General features: G+C 35.2%; 2 protein-coding genes across 3 annotated transcripts in view; both read left to right on the top strand.

The window, feature by feature from the left end:
• Nucleotides 1-142: 142 nt before the first annotated feature.
• LOC132140002 (RING finger and transmembrane domain-containing protein 2-like) lies at nucleotides 143-12,944 on the top strand. 2 transcript variants are annotated; one of them, XM_059548751.1, is made up of 11 exons: nucleotides 143-222; nucleotides 2,329-2,406; nucleotides 3,281-3,639; nucleotides 4,823-4,945; nucleotides 5,116-5,192; nucleotides 5,790-5,890; nucleotides 6,852-7,005; nucleotides 11,085-11,234; nucleotides 11,471-11,536; nucleotides 12,367-12,468; nucleotides 12,641-12,944. In XM_059548751.1, exons 1-11 carry the CDS (start codon nucleotides 143-145, stop codon nucleotides 12,773-12,775), a joined length of 1,425 nt encoding a protein of 474 aa, XP_059404734.1. In that variant the 3' UTR covers nucleotides 12,776-12,944. The 2 variants fall into 2 exon arrangements, with proteins under 2 accessions (XP_059404734.1, XP_059404733.1); XM_059548750.1 differs by lacking the exon at nucleotides 143-222 and adding an exon at nucleotides 757-883.
• A 5,215-nt stretch (nucleotides 12,945-18,159) lies between these two features.
• Nucleotides 18,160-27,504, top strand: part of LOC132140001 (F-box/WD repeat-containing protein 8-like) — a 34,687-nt gene continuing 25,342 nt past the window's right edge. The window contains exons 1-7 of the mRNA XM_059548749.1: nucleotides 18,160-18,590; nucleotides 18,671-18,775; nucleotides 18,904-19,068; nucleotides 19,278-19,366; nucleotides 19,459-19,610; nucleotides 20,256-20,452; nucleotides 20,641-20,865. Of these exons, the coding sequence (XP_059404732.1) occupies nucleotides 18,210-18,590; nucleotides 18,671-18,775; nucleotides 18,904-19,068; nucleotides 19,278-19,366; nucleotides 19,459-19,610; nucleotides 20,256-20,452; nucleotides 20,641-20,865 (1,314 nt within the window). The 5' untranslated portion in view covers nucleotides 18,160-18,209. The remainder of the gene's footprint in view (nucleotides 18,591-18,670; nucleotides 18,776-18,903; nucleotides 19,069-19,277; nucleotides 19,367-19,458; nucleotides 19,611-20,255; nucleotides 20,453-20,640; nucleotides 20,866-27,504) is intronic.

Below are 27,504 nucleotides of genomic sequence, written 5' to 3' on the forward strand. Positions count from 1 at the left end.
AATATTTCCATGCAGCCTTAATGAGCATATAAAAGATTTGTTTTATATATATATATATATATAGGTTCCTCCCTATAGTGGGTAGACAGCCGCATCAACAACACCACTACAAACCTGTTTGAGGGTGCTGGAGAGAAAGTAGATGAGCGACAACCCGAACACGACCCCCAGAACCCAGCGCTTGCGCAAGAGCCGGCGGAACACCATGGAGACGAGCACCAGGTCCAGATAGATGCGATGGAGCTGAATGAACAGCACTGGAGATCTCAGACAGAGAGAACACCGGCCGATTCACTCAACACAGCATCTCTCGCATCACCAACACTCACTGTCACTGGCAGAGATCGGATGGAGAATACGATATTATATGACTGTTACCCGACACAGACTTCCAATAGAGACTGATTACCGTCTTAAGTTGTCAAACAGTGAGTTTTATAAACATTTAACCCATTTCAGTCATGAAATGATCAGAATGAAGATATAAATTGGTAACGTTATGTCTCATACTGACAGATGGAGCTGCAAAAACAAACAAAACGAGACTGTTATCAATTCGAACAAAACGTGCGTCTAATTAATCGATTGTTATATTCGCTGGTATGAGATTATCTGTTTAGGTCTTAAACTGTTTTAAATAATAGGAGTTGCAGAAAGCAAGCAGCACAACAACAAAGCTCTCTCCATGCGGAAATGCGGAGCAACGGCGCATCGTGATTGGCTGCCCGCCGTGTGTACTTCCGGAAACAAATCGATTTCACATCCGCTTTACAGCCCTGCATCGAGTGATGTTTTCTCATTTTTGAGGTTTATGTTAAACGTTATTACGAAAAACAGCGTCTAAAGATTAGTTTGTGCGTGTCTGTTGTAAGCTATGGTGAAGGTAAGAGAATTCTGCTCGTTTCTATGACATTAGATGGACGTTTAAATCGAAAAAAAGCTCTATTCAACATTCAAAGGCTCATGTTCATTCATGACATGTTCCAACAATGTAGAAATATCAGTTTGCCATAAAATAATATAGTTACTATAGTTATTATTACTACACCGCTACCATAAACAATTAACAACATAGAATATTACAGAAATCTGTCAAACTGTCCCTAACAGAGTAAAGGCTATCTATCTATCTATCTGTCTGTCTGTCAATCCATCCATCCATCTATCCGTATATCTGTCTGTCAGTCTGTCTATACACGTTCATACAGGTATGTATATGTTATGATTTATTGTTCTTTCACCCAGTAATGATGAAATTTGTGACATCATTTACACACTTGTGTCTTTTGAAATCCTTATGACTTACTTTCTTCTGTGGGACTGAATAGGAGTTGTTCATAATTGTATGTTTAAGCAGATATTTGTGCATGTATAAGATCTGAGGAGTTATAAAGCTCAAGGTCTCCCACAAAAGGATTTATTCTATCTAAAAGAGAAGGCTGATCCAGACCAGGCTAAAAACACGCCCCCACATGTCTATGTCACAATGTGGAAGTATTTGCATAATGCCTCCCAAATGTTCATGCAAAGAAAGAAGGCGTGATTTCAGGAACTGCAGTAGAGTTGATGCAGCCATGTCAGTTATGGAAAGGGGGCATTACATTTTCGACGCATGCTTGCGGTGTTCGGCCAGTCACAATGCACTGGGTCAGTTGGCCAATCAGAGCAGACTTTGCTTGTCGGAAGGAGGGACTTTGTAGAAAACGACGTTTGAGAGAGGCGGGGCATAGAGGACCTAGAATAATGTACAGCATTTGAAAAAGACATTAAAGCATGTCAGCAATTCTGTTACACCAAATACATGAAATAATGATCTTTAAAAAACATCATATGACCCCTTTAAATAAAAGAGAAAGATAACTTTAGGTGTCAAGCAAGATTTTCAGCGAATAATGAAATTTCAGCCTGTTCCTCATACAGAGATATTGTGGCTTCTTAAGAGTAGGAATACACTCACAAAGAAGTATGTGGGACACTACTTTTTAAATATTGTTTATGGAGTGTGATAGTCCATTGTCACAGTTTCATTGTATGGAAGAAAGTAGTTCATTATAGTCGCTGGTAAACTTCTCTTTTTGTGTTCCCCAGAAGAGAGGAAGTCACATGAACTATCCCTTACATACATATACAGACAGATATATTCCACATTTTTATAATCTAAACATTTCCTATTGCTTAAATTTCACAATATTCTGTTGTGCGGTGTAATTCCGTACAATGTCCTTTTGCACATTTTAATTGTAATCGCTTTATGTACATATACTTTGATAGGCTAAAAAATGTTCATAAATGTTTCATAAATCTGTGTTTCTTTTTGTTTCTCTCCAGTTTTGGACCTCCTGGTGATAAAGTGGGTGTCATGCAGAGACGCCACAGCAGCAACCCCGAGGGCATGCCACCAGAAAGGTTGGATTTCACTCATCTGGTCTAAACATGTTTACATTTTTAAGACTTATTTTAGAATGTTAGATTCCCATCCTTCTGAAATTATTTATTTTTAGTTAACCAGCTTCACCAGTTAAGTAACTGTAATGTGTAAGTTGCTGAAAGCATGGGAATATCTGTATTTCAATCACTGAGCAAGTACACATGGGAAGTGAGAAATTAGACTGAGAGCGATTAATATTATTATCAGGAAAATATACATTTAATATTGTGAAATATTTTATAGTTTAAAGGTACTGTTTTCTATTTGAACACAATCTTTCAGAATTCAATTCTAATGTGCTGATTCACTAATCAAGAAAGTGAAAGTGACGTGACATACAGCCAAGTATGGTGACCCATACTCAGAATGCATGCTCTGCATTAAACCCATCCAAAGTGCACACACACAGCAGTTGGGGGTTCAGTGTTTTGCTCAAGGGCACCTCAGTCATGGTATTGCTGGCCCGAGACTCGAACCCACAACCTTAGGGTTAGGAGTCATACTCTCTAACCACTAGGCCATTACTTCCCCATTCATTATCAATGCTGAAACATTGATAGTGAATTTCTTGTGCAAGAAACATTCACTATCAATGCTGAAACCATTTTTGTTTCTGAATATTTGTGTATATATATATATATATATATATATATATATATATATATATATATATATATATATATATAGTAGAATAACACTTTCTTGTAATCATGCTGATGTTATGTAGTTATTGGAAGCCCAGCAAAAAAAAACTAAAACCTTTATTACTGATTCCATCAAGTATGTGTCAGAATATCAGATCTGATTAGGCCATGCAGTGTAAATGCACCCCGCTTTCATGTCATTTTGTAGGAACAGGAGTCAAACTCTCGGTTCAGAGAGCAGCCTTGATGAAGGGGGAGTGTTTGACTGTCTGAAGCCAGACTCTCCTACATCGCCTCAGCAGCTCTTCTCTGGTCTGGTGGGTGTCTCTGCTGGGAACGTGTCCTCCGCTCCTTTCCAGGCTGCGGGGCTGGTTCTGGGTTCTCCACCGGATGTCTTCATCCAGATGGTGTCCTCATCGAGAGACGAAGGTTCTCACCGAACGGAGAACTCACCTTATCTCCCTCTCCCTCCTCAGCACCATCATCATCACCGGTCCGGCCAGCACTGCTCTTCTCTCCTGCATGCGGCCACCTCTGCTGAGAGACACGGGAGCAGAGATGATGGAAGTAAGAGCTTCTGTGTTTCTTATTATCATCAACCCTGAAAATATTTCCACTGTTTAAAGGGGACATTGGATGCCCATTTTCCACAAGTTGTTATGATTTATTAGGGTCTTCATGAAATGTAGCTTAATGTTTAAAATTCTTCAATAGTCATGTAAAACAACACCCTTTTTTAGCTTGTCAAAAGCTACCAATTTCAATGCACGTCTCTTTAAATGATAATGAGCCACTGCTCACCCAAAAATGTGTCCCCTTTAATATTTTTATGAAGACTGTGGTACATATTTTTTTTTGGTTTCTTTCATGAATAAAAAGTTTAAAATAACAGTATTTATTTGAAAAATATTTTTTATATTTAATGTCACTTTTGATCAATGGAATGCATCCATGCTAAATAAAAGTACTAATTTCTTAATTTCTTTTATATTATTTATATTTTTTAATACTTTCCATTTTGTTGTGAGTTTTTGTAATTTTTAGTAGTTTTTGTTTTTATTTGTTTCTATATATATATATATATATATATATATATATATATATATTTTTTTTTTTTTTTTTTTTTTCGGTACATCAAATTAAACTAAATTAAAATGAGAAATATTACCTTGGCAATTAGTTGGAATAATATATATATTAGGGATGTCAATTGATTAAAATTTGTAATCTTTTTTCTGTGATAATGTGTGTAATCATGGAGATACCATGTGAATGTGTGTGGAAATAGCATGAATGTACTGTAATGTCTGTGCTGTCATAAATACAATGTCTGTTCAGGAGCACTCATACACGCATTATTCATTGGAATACTTGGAAAACTTTCCCGGAGTGTAGCATCTTAAAATGATCTGATCGCAAGCAGAGACGCAAAATTGGGTTTAAGGGTTAGAATAGAAATAATTCTTCAGTAATTTTGCATTAACTGCGTTAAATTATTTTAACTTGTTAAGGATTGTAAAATTTATCGCATGCGTTAATGCGATGACAGCCCTTATATATAATTATTATTGTTTAGTTAACTATAATAACCCTGCTCTTATCTGATCCAATTCTGTCATAAGTCATAAAGGCAAAACTACTAGGATTAAATCTAAAAATGCATTAATAACCTACAGTGTGGTTCTGACTTAATGTTGACATTTTGTCTTGAAAGCAGTGGTATTTATCTCCCACAACTTCCTGTTCCCAGGTGATGATGTCTCTGCACCAGCTCCTGCTCTCTCTGAGCTCAAGGCCATGGTCACATGGCTTCAGAGGGGATTCCCTTTTATCCTCATTCTCCTCGCTAAAAACTGCTTTCAGCACAAGCTTGGTAGGTTCAATATGTTGTGAGCTGCCTTTGTTTTTAAAAGCATGGGTCAACACTGGTGTTTTCATTATGTTGGAACAGAAATTATAATGATGTTAATGTTCAGTGTCTTTTCAGGTGATATGTGAAATGCAAGGTGCTGATTCTCTTATGATTATCTTTGTGTTTCTCAGGAATTGCTATTTGCATTGGAATGATCAGCACATTTGCCTTTGCTAACTCAAAGCTGAAGCATCAGGTGGCATTGCGGGTGAGATTCTGTTCTGTTTATTGTTTTATACTATAATTATACTTCTGACTCCTCTGGTTCCTGCATTCACCCTCATGCACCTGAGACATTTGCATTTGACCTCAATCAAGAGGTCCTGTTTTAAGCATTTAAAGTGGGTTAAGATTATTTTTAAAAAATACAGTAAAAGCAGTAATATCATGAATTATTATTACAATTTAATATATTTTTTTCTATTTAAAAATATTTTAAAATGTGATGCAAAGCTGAATTTTCAGCATCATTACTCCAGTCTTCAGTGACACATGATCCTTCAGAAATCATTCTAATATGCTGATTTGGTCCTAAAACAACATCTCTGTTTTAGCAATGTTTATTATATATTTTTTGGCTTCTTTGATGAATAGAAAGTTCAGAAGAACAGCATTTATTTGAAATCTTTTGTAACATTTCAAACGTCTTTAATGTCTTTTGATCAGTTTATTACGTCCTTGCTAAACATTATTAATTTCTTTAGAAACAAATCTTACTGACTTCAAACTGAATAATTTGATAAGGAAGGATTGTTCTGTTGAGGACGTGCTGTATGTGTCTCATTGTGCATGGATGTGTTTTCAGGAGGACAGGTCTGTGTTTACCACCCTCTGGATTATGATCTTTCTCGCTGGTAACATTGTGTATGTGTATTACACGTTCAGTGCAGAGGAACTTCACAACAGGTACTGTACTGTTCATTCATTTCAGAGTCACCATCATAACATTACATGTATCAAACATTCATCTCTTTTTATGTTATCTTTGATGTTCTAAGGATGTTGTTGTTTTTTTTTGCCTTATTCATTTGAACAATTTCATTTACACCATGTTGTCATTTTGCAGAGTGATCTCTCATTGTATGTTTGTGTTTATCAGCATTTGTGAGTATTTAGTTTCCCATCATTTTTCATTATTTACAATTGAATCATTCACTGGTTTTCATTTTTAGTTGTTTTTTGTTGTTGTTGTTATTTCATATACACTGTCATTTAAAAGTTTGAGGTTGGACGCTTTTTTAGATGTTTTTGAAAGAAATGTCTTATGCTCACCAAGGCTGCATTTATTTGATCAAAATACAGTAAAACAGTAGCATTGTGAAATATTACTACAATTTAAAATAACTGTTTTCTATTTCAATATGATACTTCAGTCTTCAGTGTCAGGTGATCCTTCAGAAATCCTTCTAATGTGCTGATTTGCAGCTCAGGAAACATTCGGGGGTATGATTATCACGGTTGATAACAGTTGTGCTGCTTAATACTTTTGTGGAAACTCTGATACATTTTTTTTTCAAGATTATTTCATGAATAGAAGGTTCAAAAGAACAGCGTTTGTTTTAAATAGAAATCCTTTGTAACATTAAAAATGTCTTTACTGTCACTTTTAATCAATTGAATGCATCCTTGATTAATAAATGTATTGATTTCTTTCAAAAGAAACTTTTGAGCAGAAATGTATCGTAAATGGATATCATAATTCTATATAATATTCTATCATTTGTATTTAAAATTCTATCATTAAATACAAATTATAGAATATTATATACAGTTATAATATAAAATTATATAATTTGTATTTAAATTATATTATTATACATGACTATGATAGAATAAATATAATAATATATGTATATTTTCCCCCCAGCCTTATTTTTGCGAAGCCAAACATCAACAGTTATGATTTCTTTGACCTGATCTGGGCTGTTGGAATAACAGATTTTGTGCTGAAATATTTCACCATCGAGCTTAAATGTCTCATACTGTTCCTGCCTAAAATGATCCTCGCTTTCAAGTCCAGGGTAAGAAAACAACTTTCCATGTTTTATATTACTGCTGCTTTAGTGTACCATGTCAGAAAGTACAGTCCTACAGTAAATATCACTTGCATATTGGTCAATTGAAATATAATTGCTAGTAAATTTCACAAATAATTACTAAAGAAAGTAACAAATTAAACGTGACTTTTGTCTAAAACATGCTTAAATATATATATATATATATTAATCTTTCCTCAATAGTCTTGTGGCAAAATGCAGAAATTGTCTGTTGAGTATTCAAAGAAAGTGAACATATTCATCTCCATTCTCTTTGATGAATGTTTGATTCTTCTTTATGTTTGTAATGCATTCTTTTTTTATGATCTAATGGGCTTCAAATGAATCATGAGTCAAATAAAACTGCTTTGTTCATACAGATTCAATCTAGCTTTAAATGTTTACCGTGATGAGAGATTGTGATCAGGAGGAAGTCCCAGGCAGCTTCAGTCAGTTCAAACTGGGTGCAACTGGCAAAAAACAAAACAAAATAGTGTGCCTTGTCACCATGACTTGTGTGGTTGGCTGCTTGGAAGGCAGTATGTGAGCTCATTGGCCCACTGGGGCTAGGATGAGGTCACCTCTCTGAGGAACACAGAGACACACACACGCTCTCACACAATCACACATTCATTGGAGTGTCAGTATGAGTCTATTACACCAGGATCTAATCTGTAAACACATCACACTTTCTAATATTGAAGAATCCCACAAATGCAACCCACTCCAAACCATTTGTTTGACTCAAATAAACACTTTGCATCCGCATCTGACAGGAGAATCTGACTTGCGCATAGTTTCTGTTCCTCTGAAGCTCTGTTCCAGGAACTTACCCCCAGTCATCTCTGAACCCAGCCCCTGAATCCAAACACACATTTTCCACCTTCTGTGTCATGCCCATGTGGCACACTTTCAGGCAATGATGTCATGGTCAATGTGTCAGGCTTTCCACTGACTTTCCATGCCCAGCATCACCACAGCTACAAAGACACCGCACATACACATGTATCCATACATGTCGGTATAAAATCTTGCATAATCACAGCAGCAAGCCAGTGCATGTCAGTATGAACTCACACTGTCCATAACACTTCAGTTCACACGGATATGAGGATTGAGTAACCTACCATCCTCGTTGCCTACCAAAATAGGCACATTGAAAATGATCTTTTATTTTATTTTAACTTACCGCTGGCAGAATAGTCAACTTGTCATACTGTCTACTGATATACTTATATCTGATATGCAAGACTATTTGTTGATATACTACCATTCAGATGTTTGGGGTTAGTAAGAAAGAATTTGTATTTGAAAGAAATGAATGCTTTCATTTAGTAAGAGTGTGTTAAATTGATCAAAGTAAAGACCGTAAAGCCATTAATCAAGAGCTGGGGATTGAGCATCAGATTCAAACCCAAGCCTCCCATATGAGAAACAGATGCAAAATGATAAAAAAATCTCATGTTGCCCTTTGATAAATTAAACCATTTCCCACCCTGAGGACCTCCTCGCGTGTTCAATAATTGTTTTCTTCATTGCTGTTTTGAAATCACGGACATGGCTGTTAAGTCTAAGAGGAAATCTGCTGCTCCCCCATGATGCAGTTGGCCCAACTTTTCAGTAGTTGGATGGATTCCAGCTCTAGTTTGTCTAATCGCTAAGTGTGAGAGAGTACAGGGCTGCAGGGACTCTGGCTAAGATGAATTGCTTGCATTTGGAGGTTACAGATCCCCGTCAGTCAGCTAGCAAGCTCCCCAACAGGGTGATTAATCGCTGTCTGGTGGAGTCCAACAAGTCATTATGCATCCTGTGCAGTGATAGTGTCAGGCCTTCAGTGCTAGATGTGGGTGATTACGACTTGACGTTCGTCTGGAGATTCACAAGATAATTGTGGAACCAGGATTAGTTATTAACCAGAATTGACCAAACTGAGATACACAGACCTTTATGAATAATATTTTATTTATTATTCATACACCACTGATCAAAAGTTTGGGGTTGGGAAATTTGTTCAGTGTTTTTGATCACAGAGGCTGAAATAATTGAATCAAAAATATAGTAAAAACAAATTTTGCAAAACATTTTTACAATTTAAAATAACTGTTTTGTATTTTAAAATGTTATTTATTACTGTAATGCAAAGCTGAAATTTCAGTTTCACATGATCCTTCAGAAATTGTTCAAATATGCTGATTTATTATTATTATTTTTGAGATCAGTTGTGCTGCTAATATTTTTGTGGAAAATGATGCATTTTGTCAATACATTTTTCCAATTAAAAAGAACAGCATATATTTGAAATAGAAATAATTTGTAAAAAATAAAAAAACAAGTTTCTTATATAAAATCTATACAGTGCATTATTTAACTTTTTTTTCTAATTGGTGCTTACCGTTTTTTTAATTGGTCACTAAGGTTGCTAGGGTGTTCTGAGTGGTTACAAGGCAGTTGATGTGCCTTGTGGATGACTGGTCCTTGCAACAGTTTAGGTTTTTTTTCCCACTTATTTCATCTTTACCAAGTGAAAGATTTTTTTTTTTTTTTAATAAAAATAAGTATACAATTATATATTTTAATGTCATTTTATAATTAACATCCATTATTGATTAAATTTCCAACCTATTACAAAAATAGTTATAAATATCATAACACAATAAATACCTGACTATATATGTGTGTGTGTTAGTGTGTGTGTGTGTGTGTGTTTTATAATCGTCTTCTCCCTGTGTTGGATTATACATCTCTTTACTGTCTACCATCACCGTAGATTTTAGTGTAATCACAGTTTAAATTTTTCCGACAGCTACAGGTCAATTCGGCATTTGCAGAGGAGTTAAACCCAACTAAAAAAGCCTATAATAGAATATTATGAAATGTAATTTTAAATAACTGTTAAAAAGGTCATGCTTTCCAATGTATTTTAAACATCAGGTGCATTGTTTTTGTCTTGATATTTTGTCCGTGCTTCAAGCAAGAAGCTTTGTTGGTTATATTGAAGCCTTCTAGTTTTGTTGTTCACTGTCAGTGTAAGCGCTGCATGACGTTGCTCACTATGAAAGCATTGAGTGTTGCCCTTTGACCCTGAAATTAGATGAGTTTTACAGTCATCTCGCTACTTTTATAATGTTCTGATTAGGGTTTGGGAAGGGTGGGCTTGTTATATTTTATGTGGGTAGCAGGTGCACTGCTTGCCTGCCAGTTTTGTTTGCCATGCGGTGAAATTGCCAGGAGAGCGCAGAGCGCTGGACTGTGGCCATATTTCCATAGAAGAACACCCCCCTCCATGTCACAGCATCTTTAAAGCTTGAGGGTAAGATGTTCACAGTTAATGAATGAACAGATGCAATGAGACTGGGATCTTGTTCAAATTCAGTTACAGGAAGGATGTGTGGATGGTTTCAGTGCTGCTGTCTCACGCAGGAGCTTGAGTATCAATCAGTTTGTAAAGATATTGTTAAACAGTTGGAAGTTGGAATAGATGGAAGTCTTACAAGCATCATAGTGAAATAAGCCCATTTGAATTGAATTAAAGTGGTTAATAATAATAATAACAACAACAACAAGTAGTATAATTATAATTAATAGTATTTTTATTATATTATTATGCAAGCTGTTTAATCCAGTGGTCAAAACACACGTTTATCCCACAAGCTTCGTGAATATGATAGATTATATAACAAGTATATTGATTCATTTTTACGATCAGTGTGTATAAGTAATAAACATTTTCTGGAAAATACTACTACTACTACTAATAATAATAATGATAATGATGATGATAATAATAATTAAAATATTATCATGCTAGCCATTTTATCTGATAAGCATTCAGCATATCTAAAAAGAATAATAATACATTTAAATTATTATTATTGTTATACTAGCTGCTTATCTTTATAATGGCTCTTCTGTTTGATTTGAATCTTGTTAAGTCTTTGGGGACCGTCTGGTGTCTGAGCTGCTCTACCACTGCAGAAGAAATCTTTCATATCAGGATGGAGCCTTGATTAAGGGTTAAGTTGAGAGGTTTGGATGTAGACCTGTATGTGTGTGTGTCTTTGCAGGGGAAGTGTTATCTGCTCATAGAGGAGCTGAGTCAGCTCTTCAGAGCTTTGGTTCCCATCCAGCTGTGGTACAAGTACATCATGGGTGAAGATCCATCCAGCAGCTACTTCCTCGGAGCAACGCTGATTATCATCTACAGTCTTTGTAAGGTAGTCTATCAGATTTTACCTCTTCCATTAATGATGTTTTTTTTTTATTATTAATAGCATTTTTACCATACATTTTTAAAAAGGGCCTTTATGAGCATGAGATAAATTTCATGTGGCATTGCAATTCAGAGCCTTTCAAAATGTCATTTTCAGAGCTCATTTTTCAGGTAGTCTTTTCTGTTGTGCATATATATGTATGTGTGTGGCGTTAAATTTGCAGTTTTTTTCTGTTCCAGTCATTTGATTTGTGTGGAAGAATATCTGGCATTCGGAAAGCATTCGTCATTCTCTGTAGCTCACAGGTGAGTGCTGTATTTTCCTAGGCATTGTTAAAGTAAATCATAAACACACACACGCACAAACCAAATTTTAAAAACTGCCAATGACCAGGTATTTTTTTTTATGTCCTGATACGGACCCTGGACCACAAAACCAGTCATAAGGGTCCATTTTTAGACATTTAGGTTAAGTTGAATAAATAAGCTTTCCATTGATGTATGTTAGGATCGGACAATATTTGGCCGAGATACAACTATTTGAAAATCTGGAATCTGAAGGTGACAAAAAAATCTATTATTGAGAAAATCATCTTTAAAGTTGTCCAAATGAAGTTCTTAGCAATATATTTACAGTAGGAAATTTACAAAATATCTTCATGGAACATGATCTTTACTTAATATCCTAATGATTTTTGGTATAAAAGAAAAAAATCAATAATTTTGACCCATAAAAAGTTTTTTTGGCTATTGCTACAAACCCCAGTGACTTAAGACTGGTTTTGTGGTCCAGAGTCACACACACACACACACACACACACACACACACACACACACACACACACACACATATATATATATATATATCTACATTACATTCATCAAAAGCTGTTATAAACATTAATAATAGTAATAAATATTTTTGATCAGAAAATCAGCATATTAGAAGGATTTCTGAAGGATCCGTGTGACACTGAAGACTGGAGTAATGATGCTGAAAGTTCAGTTTTGCATCAAAGGAATAAATTACATTTTAAAATGTATTCATATAGAAAACAGTTCTTTTAAATGGAAATAATATTCCACAATACTGTTTTTACTGTATTTCTGATCATATAAATGCACGTGTTTGACAGAGTTACGGTACAAGAGCCAGTGCTCAGCAGTGCAGTGAAGCCGGGGATGTGTGTGCCATCTGCCAGACTGAGTTCAGAGAGCCAATCGCACTGCTCTGTCAGGTAAGAGACCTTGAAACTTTCAAATAAACTAGGACGTGATTCACAACATCAGCCGCAGACCACAATGACCCAGATTTTATGATGACAGTAATTATTTAGCTGGCACTTTCATTTGATTCCACTAACAGTACAAACTGAGTTCTTGTGTCTTAAATATGTGGTCTTTCTGCAGCATGTGTTCTGTGAGGAGTGTTTATGCCTGTGGTTTGACCGGGAGAGAACCTGTCCGTTGTGTCGGTCAGCGGTGGTCGAAACTCCGCGCAACTGGAAGGACGGCACAACGTCGGCACACTTTCAGATCTACTGAATGGAGACCCAGCTGATTGATGAAGGTTTTCAGCTCCACTAGAATCAGATTAAACATGCATAAAACGTTCCTGTTTGTAATGTTGTATAATGGGAAGTGTGACAATATGTTACGTCAATGAATTTAATGTACAATTGCACCATTACATTATGTCCGATAACAGTGATAAGTGCTTTTTGTCTTCTTATGCCTACTTTTCAACAGGTAAAACATTTTTACGTGTTACGGGTTTTTAATTTTATTAAGTAAGCATGATAACCGAATGTTTTGTAACAATTCTTTTCTTGTTCCTGCTTATTCAAGCTATTAAGCTTAAAGGAATAGTTCACCCAAAAATGACAATTTGCATAAAATACTCTTCAGGCCATATAGGGTGTAGATGAGTTTGTTTCTTCATCAGAACAGATTTAAAGAAATGTAGCATTCCATCACTTGTTAACCACTGGATCCCCTGCAGTGAATGGGTGCCGTCAGAATAAGAGTACAAACAGCTGATAAAAACATCACAATAATCCACAAGTAACCCACACCACTCCAGTCCACTCAGTTAACATCTGGTGAAGTGAAAAGTTGCATGTTTGTAAGAAACAAATTACATCACTTAGATATTTTAGCGTTAAACTGTTGCTTCCACGAGCAACATGAGTCTTCTATCTATATTGCTTTCTGCAGTGAAAAAGTCATCCCATCTGCATCAGGAGAGAAATATACAGAGATCAAGCACAGTTTACAAGCAACAGTTCTAAACAAAATATGTGTGTGGAGTTTTTGTTTAGTTTTTTAACTGGAGGAAGTATAATTTTTATGGCCAGAAGCAATGGTTTTGGCCAGAAGCAATGGTTTAAAGACGCCTTGATGGATTTATTTCCTACAAACACACAGCTTTTCACTTCACAAGGTGTTAATTGATGGACTGGAGTGGAGTGGATTACTTGTGGATTATTGTGATGTTTTTATCAGCTGTTTTGACTGTCACTCTGACGGCACCCATTCACTGCAGAGGATCCACTGGTGAGCAAGTGATGCAATGCTACAGTTCTCCAAATCTGTTCTGATGAAGAGACAAACTCAACTACATCTTGACTGGCCAGAAGGTGAGTAAATTTTCATAATTTTTTTCTTTTTTGGATGAACTATTCCTTTAATTTGGAGTAAGTCTTCAATTTTTTTGTAAAGGTCTAAATTTTTTATTAAACCAAAATAAAAAGCATCCAGCTTTATGACAAATTTAAATCGGTAAGGTGTAACCCCAGTTAACTGTGGTAAAATCACTATAATCATCTCATTGGTTTATTGCTTATATAAAATGTGACAAAAGTAATATATGTTAGTTATAAGTTATTTTTCAATCCCATTTCTAGGTCTATTTGTTTCATAATGATATTTAAAAGACTTCTTTGTGTATATATTTAAAGTCTTTTATTTTCATAAATGACCAAATTCACAATATCAAAATAGGTAAAACATGTTTAAAACACGTGGTAGAAACATAAACTATAAAAGATTGTAGCTTATGTAAACATCAGTAGCATGCCCTTTGATTCACATTTTGCATGAAATCTCATTCATGTCACATTTCTATATTAACACTGACACAAACAATCAAGCCAGAAGCCCTTCATAAAAATTAAAAAAAAAGAAAGAAAACAAAAGAGTTGTTTTCATTTGTAAAAATCGAGTTCAGATACACTTAAAAGCATTCTACAGTGTAAATATGCTTTCCATTCAGAGGAGTACAGTGTAAAGGACAAAAAAAAAACTTAATAAATATCTCATTAAAAACAACAGAAACAAAATCACAGCTCAGATATTGAATGGCATAGTCACTTACAGTAGCTTATAACTAAATCTTACAGTGCATCATGCAGAGGAGAGGTTTTGGTAGCAGTGTTTTTGGTAGCTCTCCTCTGAAGATTGACCTTGATTGATCGTTTTTTAATCATTTACAGCTTTTGCATATCCAAAGCACCCTCTCAACTTTTACCAACAACAATAAGCTCGTCAAAGTTGAGGCAAGGCTCCTATTGCCATAGTGGTAGAAAAATTTCCTTGCAAACGCCAAGGGACAATGACATCAGCCTTTTATTTTGAAAGATTTCCCAGGAGACACCATGGGCTTGATTGCACTGACCTTAAGACTTCTAACCAAACAAACACGTACCATTATGACATTGGCTTGTGGTGCTTCGATAATCAAGAAGACTTCAGGATGAAGCATCGATCGTTATGAAAAGTGATCAGCACGCTTGTAATGTACAGCACAGATGCGTCTGGTGATTGGCGTGTTTCCATTACAACACTACTGCAAATGTTGTGATATATATGGATGAGAAAACATCGACCCACTGTTTGCATGGCAAGTTTCTACAGAGTGCAGACGTGATCGGCACCTTCTCCTCTCCAGTAAATCTGGAGCGGATCATCCCAGGAGAATCTGAAGATCTAATGGAGGAAAACATGGGAATTAAGCTGAGATTGCATTATTTATGGGCAAACAGTTAATTACATTCATTAATTTATTAAATATAAATCTTTAATAGTATATATTGTTAATATTTTTATTTTATTTTAACAAAACATATTTTATTACAATTAAATATATTTTATTTAATGTTAAATAAAAAGGGGGGGGGGGGGGGGGGTAATAAGTTGGTGCCCAACTAACATTTTTATTTAGAAGTTGTGGGTTTAATAGTCACAATACAAAAATACACCTTTTAATTATTGCAAAGTTGCATTTTAATTAAAGCTCAGGCAAAGTTGTAACTTCTAGTACCTTCGATTTAATGTGTTTTATATATATAGATATATATACATATATATATACATATATATATATAATTTATGATTTATGAAAGATTTAGCAATTTTTACTGTTCACAATATTTTGTATGTACCTTCAGTTATCAAACTTTTCAAAATAACAGCTTTGTTGTTCTATTTATTGTCATTTGCATGTGTTTACTTCTGTCAAATGCAATTAAGGGCACATTAAAGTGAGGAAACATGCATCACTGATACAATATGTACATTTCTGAAAACTAAAATATGAGGTCTTATTCTCTTAAAAAAAAGTAACAATTTTAAGCATATTCAGTTATACTAGCTTCTATTTACAGGTAATTTGATAGCTTACAAAGTACACATTATTATTGCTATTAATGCATTTAATAAATTTTACTCCAATATAATATGTGTTACGTAGAAACAAAGCATTTCTGTACATATGTCAGTATAAAAGTCCCATAATCGTATGTTCTTGAGTTCATTCTTACCTGTTGCTGTAGATCAGCAGAGCCTCGTCTCACCTACAGGTGTCGCTTTTTGACTAAAAACACAAGAAGCGTTACTTGGATTACTGTGCACACTATGTGGAAGCTTTTGATGATGTTTTCCCCGACGCCTCGTCGTCCACCGTCGGAGCTTTTGTCGTTTGCAGCCCATCTCTTCTCCAGCTGGTCTCCGATCCAGCGCAGTCGGTGCGCAAACGGCAGCGGAGCGCATCCGTGCGCGCACACGGAGTCTCCGAGCGCACCTAAAGTCTGCTCCACCGGCAGACAGCACATCGTCTCCTCTCGTGCGCGCTCTAGTCTCGTTTCCCCCTGCAATCTTTGTTTAGACGTGGAGAATGGTGTTTTGTTCGGCTGTCGATGGAACAGTGCGTGTTTGTTTCTGTCGGCGGTATGATTTATTAAAGTGTCACATGGTTTAGGGTTTACATCACCATCTCCCCAAAGACAGCGGTAATGGTTAACTCTTCACTGTCCTGTTCTCTCGCATCACACGCTTTGTCTTTCCTGCAATAAGAGGGTGGTCGCGCAGTTTACAGACATTCCTGAAATGAATTGCATCTGAAATGTGTTGCGTTGGTTGCGCTCATTCAGATGTGAGCAGATACTGTATTGATCAGATTTGGAAACATTTGTAAAAACATTGGCTGCGTCTCAAACCCTATGAGCTGTCCACCTAGACAGCATTTATGTTGCATTACAGAATACAGTGCAGTAAAAAAATAAAAATAAAAATAATATATATATATATATATATATATATATATATATATATTTTTTTTTTTTTTTTTTACAATTTATGGAAAGTCATCTCATGCACTTGTTTAAATTTAATCATTTTTGTATTATACATGTGACTTTTTTTGGACATCATAAGCACATGCATAATAGAACATAACACAGAAGTGCATAAATGCACATTTTATTCTATTTTATTCTATTCTAAAAGGTTCTTGACACATATATAGCCTAGCTTTTATAAAAAAAAAAAAAAATATATATATATATATATATATATAACTGTTTAAAGACTGAAATCACGTTTGAAAATGTCCCTAAATACGCCTAATTACATAAATTAGACATACTAGTCTCTCTAAATATATATATATATATATAAATAGATATTTTATATTTCACCTGCTACAGCTTTAACAACATTGCATTTTTTCTAATTGTGCTTATATTTTCTATGTCACAACCGTGTCAACTTTGTTCACGCAAACTGTAACATTACGATTTGGAATTTTTTCAATAATTTACCCAGTTTAACCTAAATCCTATCAGACGAAACAGCAATAAATAGATACTGCATTAAATAGCAAACATGAGACAAAAAATAAGCTAGACGTTATCTACATGCTTAAGACTTTTTGCTTAACTGTGGTGACAGTTCAATGTAAGGAGCTAGTAATCAAACCATTTGTCACATTTCATTCTTTCAGTGACAAAATAGGTTAATGATAACATTTGTGAATAGTTATAATATATCTTTTCAGTATTTATAATAAAAATGTACACCATGTGCTGACCAATATAAAGTAATAAACACACATTTCTTAAAAAAAGAAAATTGGAAGAAGCAGATAATTTTGAAGACATGCATCTAAAACAATTCCCTCATAAACATAAACCGTTATTGGTTTTAGTTTTAAATCTTATTAATCAGTCATGTAATATATTTGGGCATCATACACGAATGCAGAATTATAATAGAATGGAATAGAACAGAATAGACAACGTATCCATTTATGAGCCTATGACAGAATTTTGTATCAAACATTTTTTAGTTACATTTAAAAAATGTTTGTCCTACTGTACACACGCTCAGTTTTATGTATTTAAGGCGCGTGCAGCGGTTATCGTGTGCTCTCTGATGATGCTCGAAATGCTTTCTATGTAGACAGCTCACTAGTTTCTGACACACAGCCTTTGTCTTGTGTTGTAAATAATTGTTCGTTCGGGTGGGTGATGAATATGCGCCACGCGGAACAATTTCGCGTGAACACGATGTCCCAGCCGAGGCCATTTCGCGGTCGGATCGCTGTTTGTTTTGATGACAACAGCGGGGTTCCACAAGACTTGCGTGTGAATTAAAATAACATTTATACAAATGAATGAAAACGCAGCGTGATTAATTGGGGATGGAAGAGGACGAGCTTTCGACCTTCCGAGAGCGATGGAAACAGGAGTTAAAGAAAAATACCAAGACATCATGTAAAGACAAAGAGAGGTATTTTGGGCATCCCAGCAAAGACAGCTCATCTCTTCACCAGAGCGCGAGCTTTTGGGAGAAACAGAGCAATGCGGCGCACCAAAGTCAACAAACACCAAAAGACCAGCCGCAGTATGTGTCGATCGCAGAGGGTTTGTTGGACGGCAGAAGCAGTCCACTGCTGGACAGAATCGAGCAGGAGCGAACGCGCAGGAGGCGCGCTCCCGATAGCGAGGCGCCCAACACGGACGCGCCCCACAAAAAAGCCAACAAGTGCCAGAAACTGCTCGAGCAGTTCCTTCAGGACCTGGTGACGCTTCTGTTATGTAGCTGTTCACGATATTGCCTGTGTTTGTGCAAATAATAAATCCGGATTTTTTGTGTGTTTAGAATGAGATGAATGACATCCCGTTCTTTGATGTGGAGTTGCCTTATGAACTGGCGCTCAAGATTTTCTACTTCTTGGGCAGAACCGATCTAGGACGTTGTGCCCAGGTAAATATGAATGAGTGCATGCCTATTCTGTTCTATTCTATTCTATTATGATTTCCAGGTGATATTTTTCTTTTATAGTGCTTGAAGTACAATGGTTATTAATATTCTCTTCATTTCTTTTGTTCCAGGTGTCTAAATCCTGGAAGGTGCTGGCTGAGGATGAGGTCCTGTGGCATAGATTGTGCCTGGAGGAAGGTTATCACAATGGGGCAGGTATCTCTGACTCCCCCTGCTGGAAGAGCACTCTTCGAGACTGCCGCAACACTGAGAGCATGGTGAAGTCAAACTGGAAGGTAAGAAGCACCTTGCCTTTACAATCGCAGAAAGGGCTGATGATCATTCTAAAACAAGAACATTTTTTACAATAGGACTAATATTTATTTTTATGTTCAGTGAATTCATGAATTATAAACTAAAATACAACAAAAAATATAAAAATCTGATATTCAAAAGTAATTTAATTTGTCTTAAAAGAGTATTCTTACACCTCTTCAATTAACAGAATCGCGTTGGGTCCATTCGTCATCTGCAGTATGAGTTAGGAAAGGTGTTGTGTGACGTCAGTTCCTGTGCTGGTCTTGTGATTGCTGGGTATGTGTTACTGAGGCACTTGTGATTAATACGTTATATGTAATCCGAACACTACAGATCACATAATCATTGTGTGTGTCTGTTCTGTACAGCTACACCTCTGGTGATGTCCGCCTGTGGAACACGCTTCACTGGGACAAATCTTACCTGCATCCCACACATTTCATCAGAGATGAAACCCCTGCACCTTATGTTAGTCACGTACGCATCAATAAGACAGTAGCCACAGCCGCTTATGAGAATGGTAAGGGTTTTTTTTTTTTTTTAAAGGATAACACTTCCATTTGTTGCCCTGAGTTAGCCACGGTAGTTAACAAGAACAATATAAACTACGTCAAAAGCATTTATTAATTATTAATAAATAAACAGATATCACCTTTCTTCACCGGTTTGTTGATTACATTAAGAATTACGGTTTGTTGATTACATTAAGAATTACTAAAATGATCTGTGTTACAAATTTTCTAAAATGTTATTTTTTAATATGCAAGAGAGGCATTATATATTTAAATATGAACTCAACTGCATAAATTTCCAGAACACAAATCTGAACACTGTGTGAAGCCAGATTCAACATGTTTGCTTCATTTTGTTGACACAGCAGGATCAAAGGATTTTTCAGAAGGGTTTTTGGAACTCACATAAATCAGAAAATGTTGTCAGCAGCAAGAAAAAAAAAATGCACCCTGATTTTGAGAGAAAAAAAATAATTGTGTAAAATCAGGGTAATGCTATATGAACAAGCCCCTCTGTAAAAACATAAATAGGAATAAAATGTAATATAAGTGTATATAAGTGCTGCTAAATTGAGATTTCTGGCTCTGTGCAAGTTAAGACTAATTTTGAGAAACTCAAAATTCTGATAATACATTTTGTCATGAATGATTAGGCTGTGTAGATGTGTGGAGCACTGAAACAGGTCTTGAGCCCATTCATCAGTACCAGCACCTCCAGAGGGTTCATGCTTTGGATCTAAGTCCCGATAGTCCGGTTTTGGCCTCTGCATCAGGACCAGATGTGCGAGTGGACTCCCCAGATGAGCAGAGCTACTGGAGATCACAATGTCTCGTTCAGTTACCAAAGCCTGTAAGTTTAATCCGGGACGAGCAGATGCCAAGTATAGTAACAGCTGACAAAATGAGTCATGCACGTGGGCAATTTTGGCACCAAAATGGCATTCCTTAGATTCAGAGAGTTAGTTGTATCCACAAATCAAGCAGAATAGTGCATAACCACAAACCAATCATGTATTGATCAGAGAAACTGTTTTCCAGGTAGATGGGGTATTTGTGGTGCCAGGGAGGCGGGACTTCCCTTTGGTCACAGCATGGGCAGGTGAGAGTGTTTACCTGCTGGATTCCAGATGGAATGAAGAACAGGAACCAAGAGTTCTTCACTCTGTATACGGCCATCCAGTGACCTGTGTAGACGTGTCACCCGGCAGAGCTGCACTGGGGATCAAGAGCTGCGGATGGGGCATGAACGACGGGGGAAACAAGGTATCTGTACAGACACATGGTGTACTTTTTATGCAATGTAATAAAAATAGTCAATAAATAATGATAATAGTACAATTTTGTTCAGTATGCTGGCATTAAAGTGATCGAAAGTGGCAGTAAAGACATTTATGTTACAAAAGATTTCTATTTCGAATAAATAATGTTGTTTTGAACTTTCTATTTCATCAAAGAATTCTGGAAAAAATATTATTATTCAGTACAACTGTTTTCAACATTGTTAAAAAAAAATCTGAGCAGCAAATCAGCGTAGTAGAATGATTTCTGAAGGATCGTGTGACACTGAGTAAAGATGTGGAAAATTCAGCTGTGCATCACAGGAATAAATTACATTTAAAAGATTATATAACAATAGAGAACAGTTATTTTACATGGTAATTATATTTCACAACTTTACTGTTTATTTTAATTAAATAAATGCAGCCTTAGTGAGCAGAAGCGACTTACTTTAAAAACATTCCAAAAATCTTTCAGACCCCAATTATTATTATTATTATTATTATTATTAGCAGTAGTAATAGTAGAAGTAGTAGTTTTCCCTTCAAATCTGTGTAAAAGCTCTCTCACATCAAAACTGAGCAGATTTACTTTCTTAATACATGTTTCTGGTCTTATTGTGCACAACTGTGTTTGTTATTCCAAGTACAAGCTGTTCTGTCATATCAAAAGGACTTTATTGTGGTGTCTGATGTCACCAGGCACTCTTATTTTTCAATACCATTTGGGTATGCAATACCTACTTTTCATAATCCAGTGAATATCTAATAAATTAAATCAAGCCCCACCATATGTTTTTCCAGTTGAATACCTTTATTGTCTTTAAAGAAATCTTGCATTGCCATATACATATTAGAGATACTACTCCTGATTGGCTATTTATACGTAACAAGGCAAATTACATTTCTTAATCCATTTCCCTTTTTCAGCTGCCTTTTGTGTGGCATCATTTGCATATCCAATCAATTTATGCATCCGAGTAGACATCAAGATTTGATTTTAAGCACTCTTTTACTAGAGTAATCTTTTACTGAAACAACATTTAATTAGATTATGTTGTTAAATTTATTTAAAAATAAATTTCGCAAGCGTTTCAAATGTAACGGTTTTATTTCAACAAACAATATTGCTGAAATATAAACTTTGTCGACCGTATATTAACTTTGCTGACAGAACAGTAGAAATCATGACTTATTTAAATTTCAAGTTTGAAGCTTTCTATACTCCATCCAGTGAGTTATATTCAACCTAGTCAGGCTGCTGAAACAAACAGATCACAATTCCACTGGTGGTACAAAATTGGGAGAGAGAGAGAGAGGGGGGTGGGATTGGGAAAGGTCTGTGAGCTGGGACGCCCGAAGCGCAACAGTGCTACATGTTGACACGCTGCCAACAGGGCCAACACCCATTTAATCTTTTAACTGTGAAAAAATATATTATTATTTATTAGCAGATGATTTTATCGTAAGTGAATGCCAGTACATTATTACAGGATCAGTTGGGAGTAAGCTGAGGTTTAGAGCATAGCTCAAGGGCACAGAGGTGATGTTTTATGGATCATCCCACATGAGTGTTGTCTTTATATACAGTTTTATGGCTTACCAGCTGAGATCTTGAACCACTGAAGCCACACCACCACATGATGTCAACAAGTGTGGTCTGCCGATCTCATGTGGCCCATCACCAGTGAAGTCCAGTGTGACCTTATTCCCAAAGTCATGATAAATAAAAAGTTGTTGTTATCTTAGGAATAGACCTGTTACTTAATTAACCCAGCATTGGGTCCCAGTGCTCCTAAAAATCCCTAGTTTGTTTCTAAGTCTGGCATGTGAAGTTCAGAGATTCATTTAGAGGCCATAGACAAATCAGCGTTATTTTGTGCTGTTAGAGTTTTTTGTTAATATTTCGAATTAAATGTTATTTGATATTTTCAGCTTTTTTTTTTCTCAAATATGTAATTAAAATGTCTATATTGCAATTAAAATGTCGTTATAGTTTTTATACCTGTTAGTTTTAGTTATTTTAGTACTTAAACTTAAAGCAAAAGAGAAATGTTTCCTTAGCAGCTAGTTGAAATTAGGGTTTTTATAGAATTAAAACCATAAAAAATGAAATTACTTGAAATAAAATAAATGTTAACCGAAATAAGGTATAAAAATAAACTTATTTTTATTTCAGCTAGTTTCCAAGGCAACATATCTCATTTCTAATTTAGTTTCTAATTTAGACCACACTAATTTAGAACTGAAATAAAAAATTAATAAAGTTATATACAGTACATATTTAAAAACAACAAAAACTAATCAAAATTACAAAAACACACAAGAAATTACTAAAACCTTAACTAAAATTACCAAGAAACTATGAAATATAAAATTAAAATCTAATTCAAAATATTAACAACAAATATAATAGTACCTCAGTGTTACTAAAATAACACTGGCTGAAATAATATAATACTAATAAATAACCATAAATTATTAATGATTAGAGTTATGATTATAAAGTATAATTATTCATAAATAATAGTTCATAAAGTTAATAAAAAATGCAAATAATTATTCTTCAAGCAATTCAAGTGTTTTTGTTATGTTTTTAGTTTTGGTTGGTGCCAAGTTTCTCCAGAGGCTTTGAGTTTGAGCCGGTGGAGTCCTGTACTCATACTCTCCTGATTAAAAGCTCAACTATCATGTGAAATAGACCTTTAAATAAACCCCTACAAATCACAATAGCCTTCACACAAAGTCCCCAGTGTATTTAAGCAAGCGTTTAAATAGTCTGTGTTTGAGTCTGGGGGGAGATCAGCGCTCGAGGGGGAGGGATGGGTTTACTCAGGGGTGGCTGGTAGTATTTCACTGAAGCGACAGGCCTAGATGTTGACAGTAATCAGATGAGTGCTTGATAGATGGATGCAGATGGTGTCCTTTTGTATCACACAATGCTTTGGCTCTCTTTCTCCACTGACATCACCCTCATTTAAACACTCTCATTAACCAAACGGGCACCGAGGATGCAGCAGAGAGTTTGAACGACAGGACCGTTTGTCTTGTTTCACTATTTTATTTAATAGAAAGTGTTAGAAGCTTATCTCTTGTTGCACTGATTTTTGAAAAACACATTCTTTTGCGTTGCTTAACAAAAAATGAATGGCAGTGAATTGCTTTTTCTGCAGATCAGTGTCTGTGAACTGTCCATTTGAATATACATTAACATAATATAAACTTGTTATAAGAATATAAGAAAAGGTTAAGAATAAAAATGAAACGATAGAATGATAGAAGACCGTAGCATTCATCTTTTATCATATGGATGTTAATCCTTGTTGAAAAACTGTTTGTACCAGCATAAACTGGTTTGCTGGTCTTGATTGAAGTTGGTCTAGCCAGCTGAAAACCTCTCTAAAACCAGCCAACAGACCAGCTTGACCAGGTGACCAATTTAGGCTGGTTTACGTTTAGAATTAGAATTTCAATTAACTTTGTATTTATTTTGTAGAAGTTTAGAATTCATATACTTAAAAAGGATATCATTTTATTACAATTGTAACAATGTAGCGCATTAACCTATGAATGTTTTACTACTAATAATTAACAAAATCTAGTTTTTAATGAATAAATAATCAGATATTAAAGACATTTATAAATACTTTTAATGCAAATAAATGCTCTTGCTTCGAACTTTCTGTAAATCAAAGACTCATAAAATCACCAAAAATATGAAGCAACGATTAGTAATAAATGTTTCTTAAGCAGCAAATCGGGACATGAAAATATTACACCGGATTTGACCAGTGTAGTGTATGTTAACATCATGGTAGCTTTTGTAAGGGTGTATATGTTCTCAAACCTCTTGACTGTCAAGAAAACAACTGCTGATGTGTTGTTTTCCACAGATATTTATCATCATTTTACTTAAGGAAGTGAAACCATTAACCTCAATTTAGTCTGATGCTCCTGTCTTCAGTCTTTCGATGATCTCAGCACTTTATCTTGCAGGAATCATACTCTGTTTCATGTTGTGTCACTCCTCTGTGAGCAGCTCTACAAGTTTCCATTCTACCAATTCATGATCAGTACCTTTCCCATCGTGTGATGTTATGTCTGTCAGCCGCGGTTCATGTTGACAGGATTTGCAAACTGCGAGAGGGAAGTCAGACGTGCCAGAACCGACTCTGGTGAATCCAAGAGTGTTTGGACTCAAACACACACAAAAATCATGTGTTTTAATGTGTGTTATTAAATGAGAAGACATATGCCTCATTAAAACTTGAGGCAGGAAATAGAGTTCACTGTCTGCGAGGTAACATTAGTAGTGGGTCATAGCATGGTTTGGTGTTTATTTTTGAACTTGAGCACCAATGAGCACTATTATTACCAATGCAAATTTTGTGAATACACATAATATTTAAGATGAGATTCAGATCTCAGCAGTTTTTACTAAGATGGCTAGTGTCTAATGTCTAAATGCCTTTATGTGTTTAAATCTGGTTTGTTTTTCTCTCACTGCTTTATTTTGTGTATGAGGGAGTCAGTTGTATTTTTTCAGTTTTCTGTTGTCATCCTCTTTGTTTTTAAGTTGGAGGACTGGAAGCTCTGGGCATCTGTTGTGTGTAAGTGCAGCACAGTGTGTGTTTGAAGCGCTGACCCACACACACACACACACACACCGCGTGCGGATCATGCTGGCAAACCCTGAGGCGCCACTTTCATGTTTAACAGCCAGATAGGCTGGTGAAAATGTGGCACACTGTTGCACCTCCAGGTGCTGAAATTCGGAGACGTAGAGCAGTGTCTCGTGAGATCAGGGTGAATCTGTTTTTCCCAAGATATAAGGGCTCGAAAATTTAGAAGAATTTTATACAGAATATAAAGGGACACATCACAGGAGTAATTGTTGATTTTAGTTGTAAACTTTGTAAACTTTCAGTTGACTACAAAACTTTCAGAAAACATCCAATTTTTTGAATAGCCAACTATTTTATTTCATCACGTTCATCCAGTAAACAAAGTGCATCGGTTATAATTTTTCAATTCTCATTTTCTTGAATTGTCATTTTGCTCATATGGCAAATGCATCACAATAAGTACCGGCATTTTATTTTAGATTTAGACAATTTTTATTTGTTTTATTTTTAAATGTATTATTATTATTATTATTATTATTATTATTATTATTATTATTATTATTATCATTAAATTTTGTTGTTGTTTGTTTAGTATGAATTCATTTTCAATGTTTTTTTTATTATTATTATTTTATTAAAATATATATATTATATAATATATATTATATTGACACACTGGTAATTACCAACCACAAAGCTTTTGGTCAAAAAAAAAAAAAGATACAAAGTAACAATTTTGCAGATATAACAGCAAAAGTTTATTCCACTTTTGTTGTTATAACATGCAAATTTGTGCAGATTTCATTTTTTATATTTTAAAAGGACACTTAAATAAACACACAATACAAAACATTCTTATTATAGAAAATTCCAAATTTCTTCTTTTAATACACTATCGTTCAAAAGTTTTGGGTCGATAAAATTTAAATTGTTTTTCATAGAAGTCTCTTGACCTCTCCAAAGCTGCATTTAGTTGATAAACATTACAGTAAAGTCATTGTTAAATATTATTACAAATATTAATATTACAACATTAAAATAACAGTTTTGTGTTTTAATATAATTAAATTTTTTTTTTTTTTTTCTAATTTGGTGCTCAAGAAACGTTTATTGTTATCAAATTTGAAAGCAATTGAATCCGTGATACATTCTTTCAGGTTTATTAAGGTTTATTTGATAGGAGGACTTAATAGAAAGTTCAAAAGAACAGCATTTCTTTGAAAAAATATTTTTTTTTTGGTAACATTTTACACGTCTTTACTGTCACTTTTGATCAGTTTAAGATTTTGTGTCCTTGCTGAAATGTATTAATTTAATTGCAAAATATAATGATCCCAAACATTTGAACGGTAATGTACATTTTAAAGTGAAGACTGACTATTTTCACATGCCAAAGCTTCATCTTGATTTAAAGGTGGTAATGTTTCAATGAAAATGCTATTTGTGAAATGTGCTCAACCTCAGTGCAACAGCTAAATCATTGTTTACTTGTGTAAATGCCTCCATAACCTCCTGAATCCCGTAATGATGAATAAATCCCAAACATAGTCCCAGGAGTCTGTCTTCATGCCAGTGACATATGCACTCATCGCTGTTTCATTCTAATCAGCTTTCCTCCTCAAGTCTTTACATATTGTAGCTTTACATATTGGAAGCTTTTCTCGTGTCTTGATGACAGACTCTGGGTTGGCTGTAATTTTTGGGTCCTCTCAAGGATTTTGGCTGGCAGCACGGTGGCTCACAATTAAGTGTGTCTGGCCCAAACTGGAGGCACTAAACAGCTGGCATGAGCTCAAATCTGACATCATGCAGTTCTTCTCTCTTCTCTCTCTTTTGTTTAACATCTCTATCTGTTGCCTCAATAATTTGCGTCCAATTTGGCCCGTGCCGTTGTCTTTCCTTTGCTCACTGTTTAAATGGCAGCTGATGCAATCAGTTAACCAATCTCTTTGTAGGATTGAATTACCTCAGAGATGTTGTTTAATGTGAGCGGATTGATC

The sequence above is a fragment of the Carassius carassius genome, chromosome 4, assembly GCF_963082965.1.
Source record: "Carassius carassius chromosome 4, fCarCar2.1, whole genome shotgun sequence".
In the NCBI taxonomy this organism is placed as follows: domain Eukaryota; kingdom Metazoa; phylum Chordata; class Actinopteri; order Cypriniformes; family Cyprinidae; genus Carassius; species Carassius carassius.

Coding starts and splice junctions, on each gene's coding strand:
- LOC132140002 (XM_059548751.1), top strand. CDS start 143: ATGAGCGACAACCCGAACACGACCCCCAGAACCCAGCGCTTGCGCAAG. Junction 223..2,328: donor ACCATGGAGACGAGCACCAG/GTCCAGATAGAT, acceptor GTTTCTCTCCAG/TTTTGGACCTCCTGGTGATA. Junction 7,006..11,084: donor TCCTCGCTTTCAAGTCCAGG/GTAAGAAAACAA, acceptor GTGTCTTTGCAG/GGGAAGTGTTATCTGCTCAT.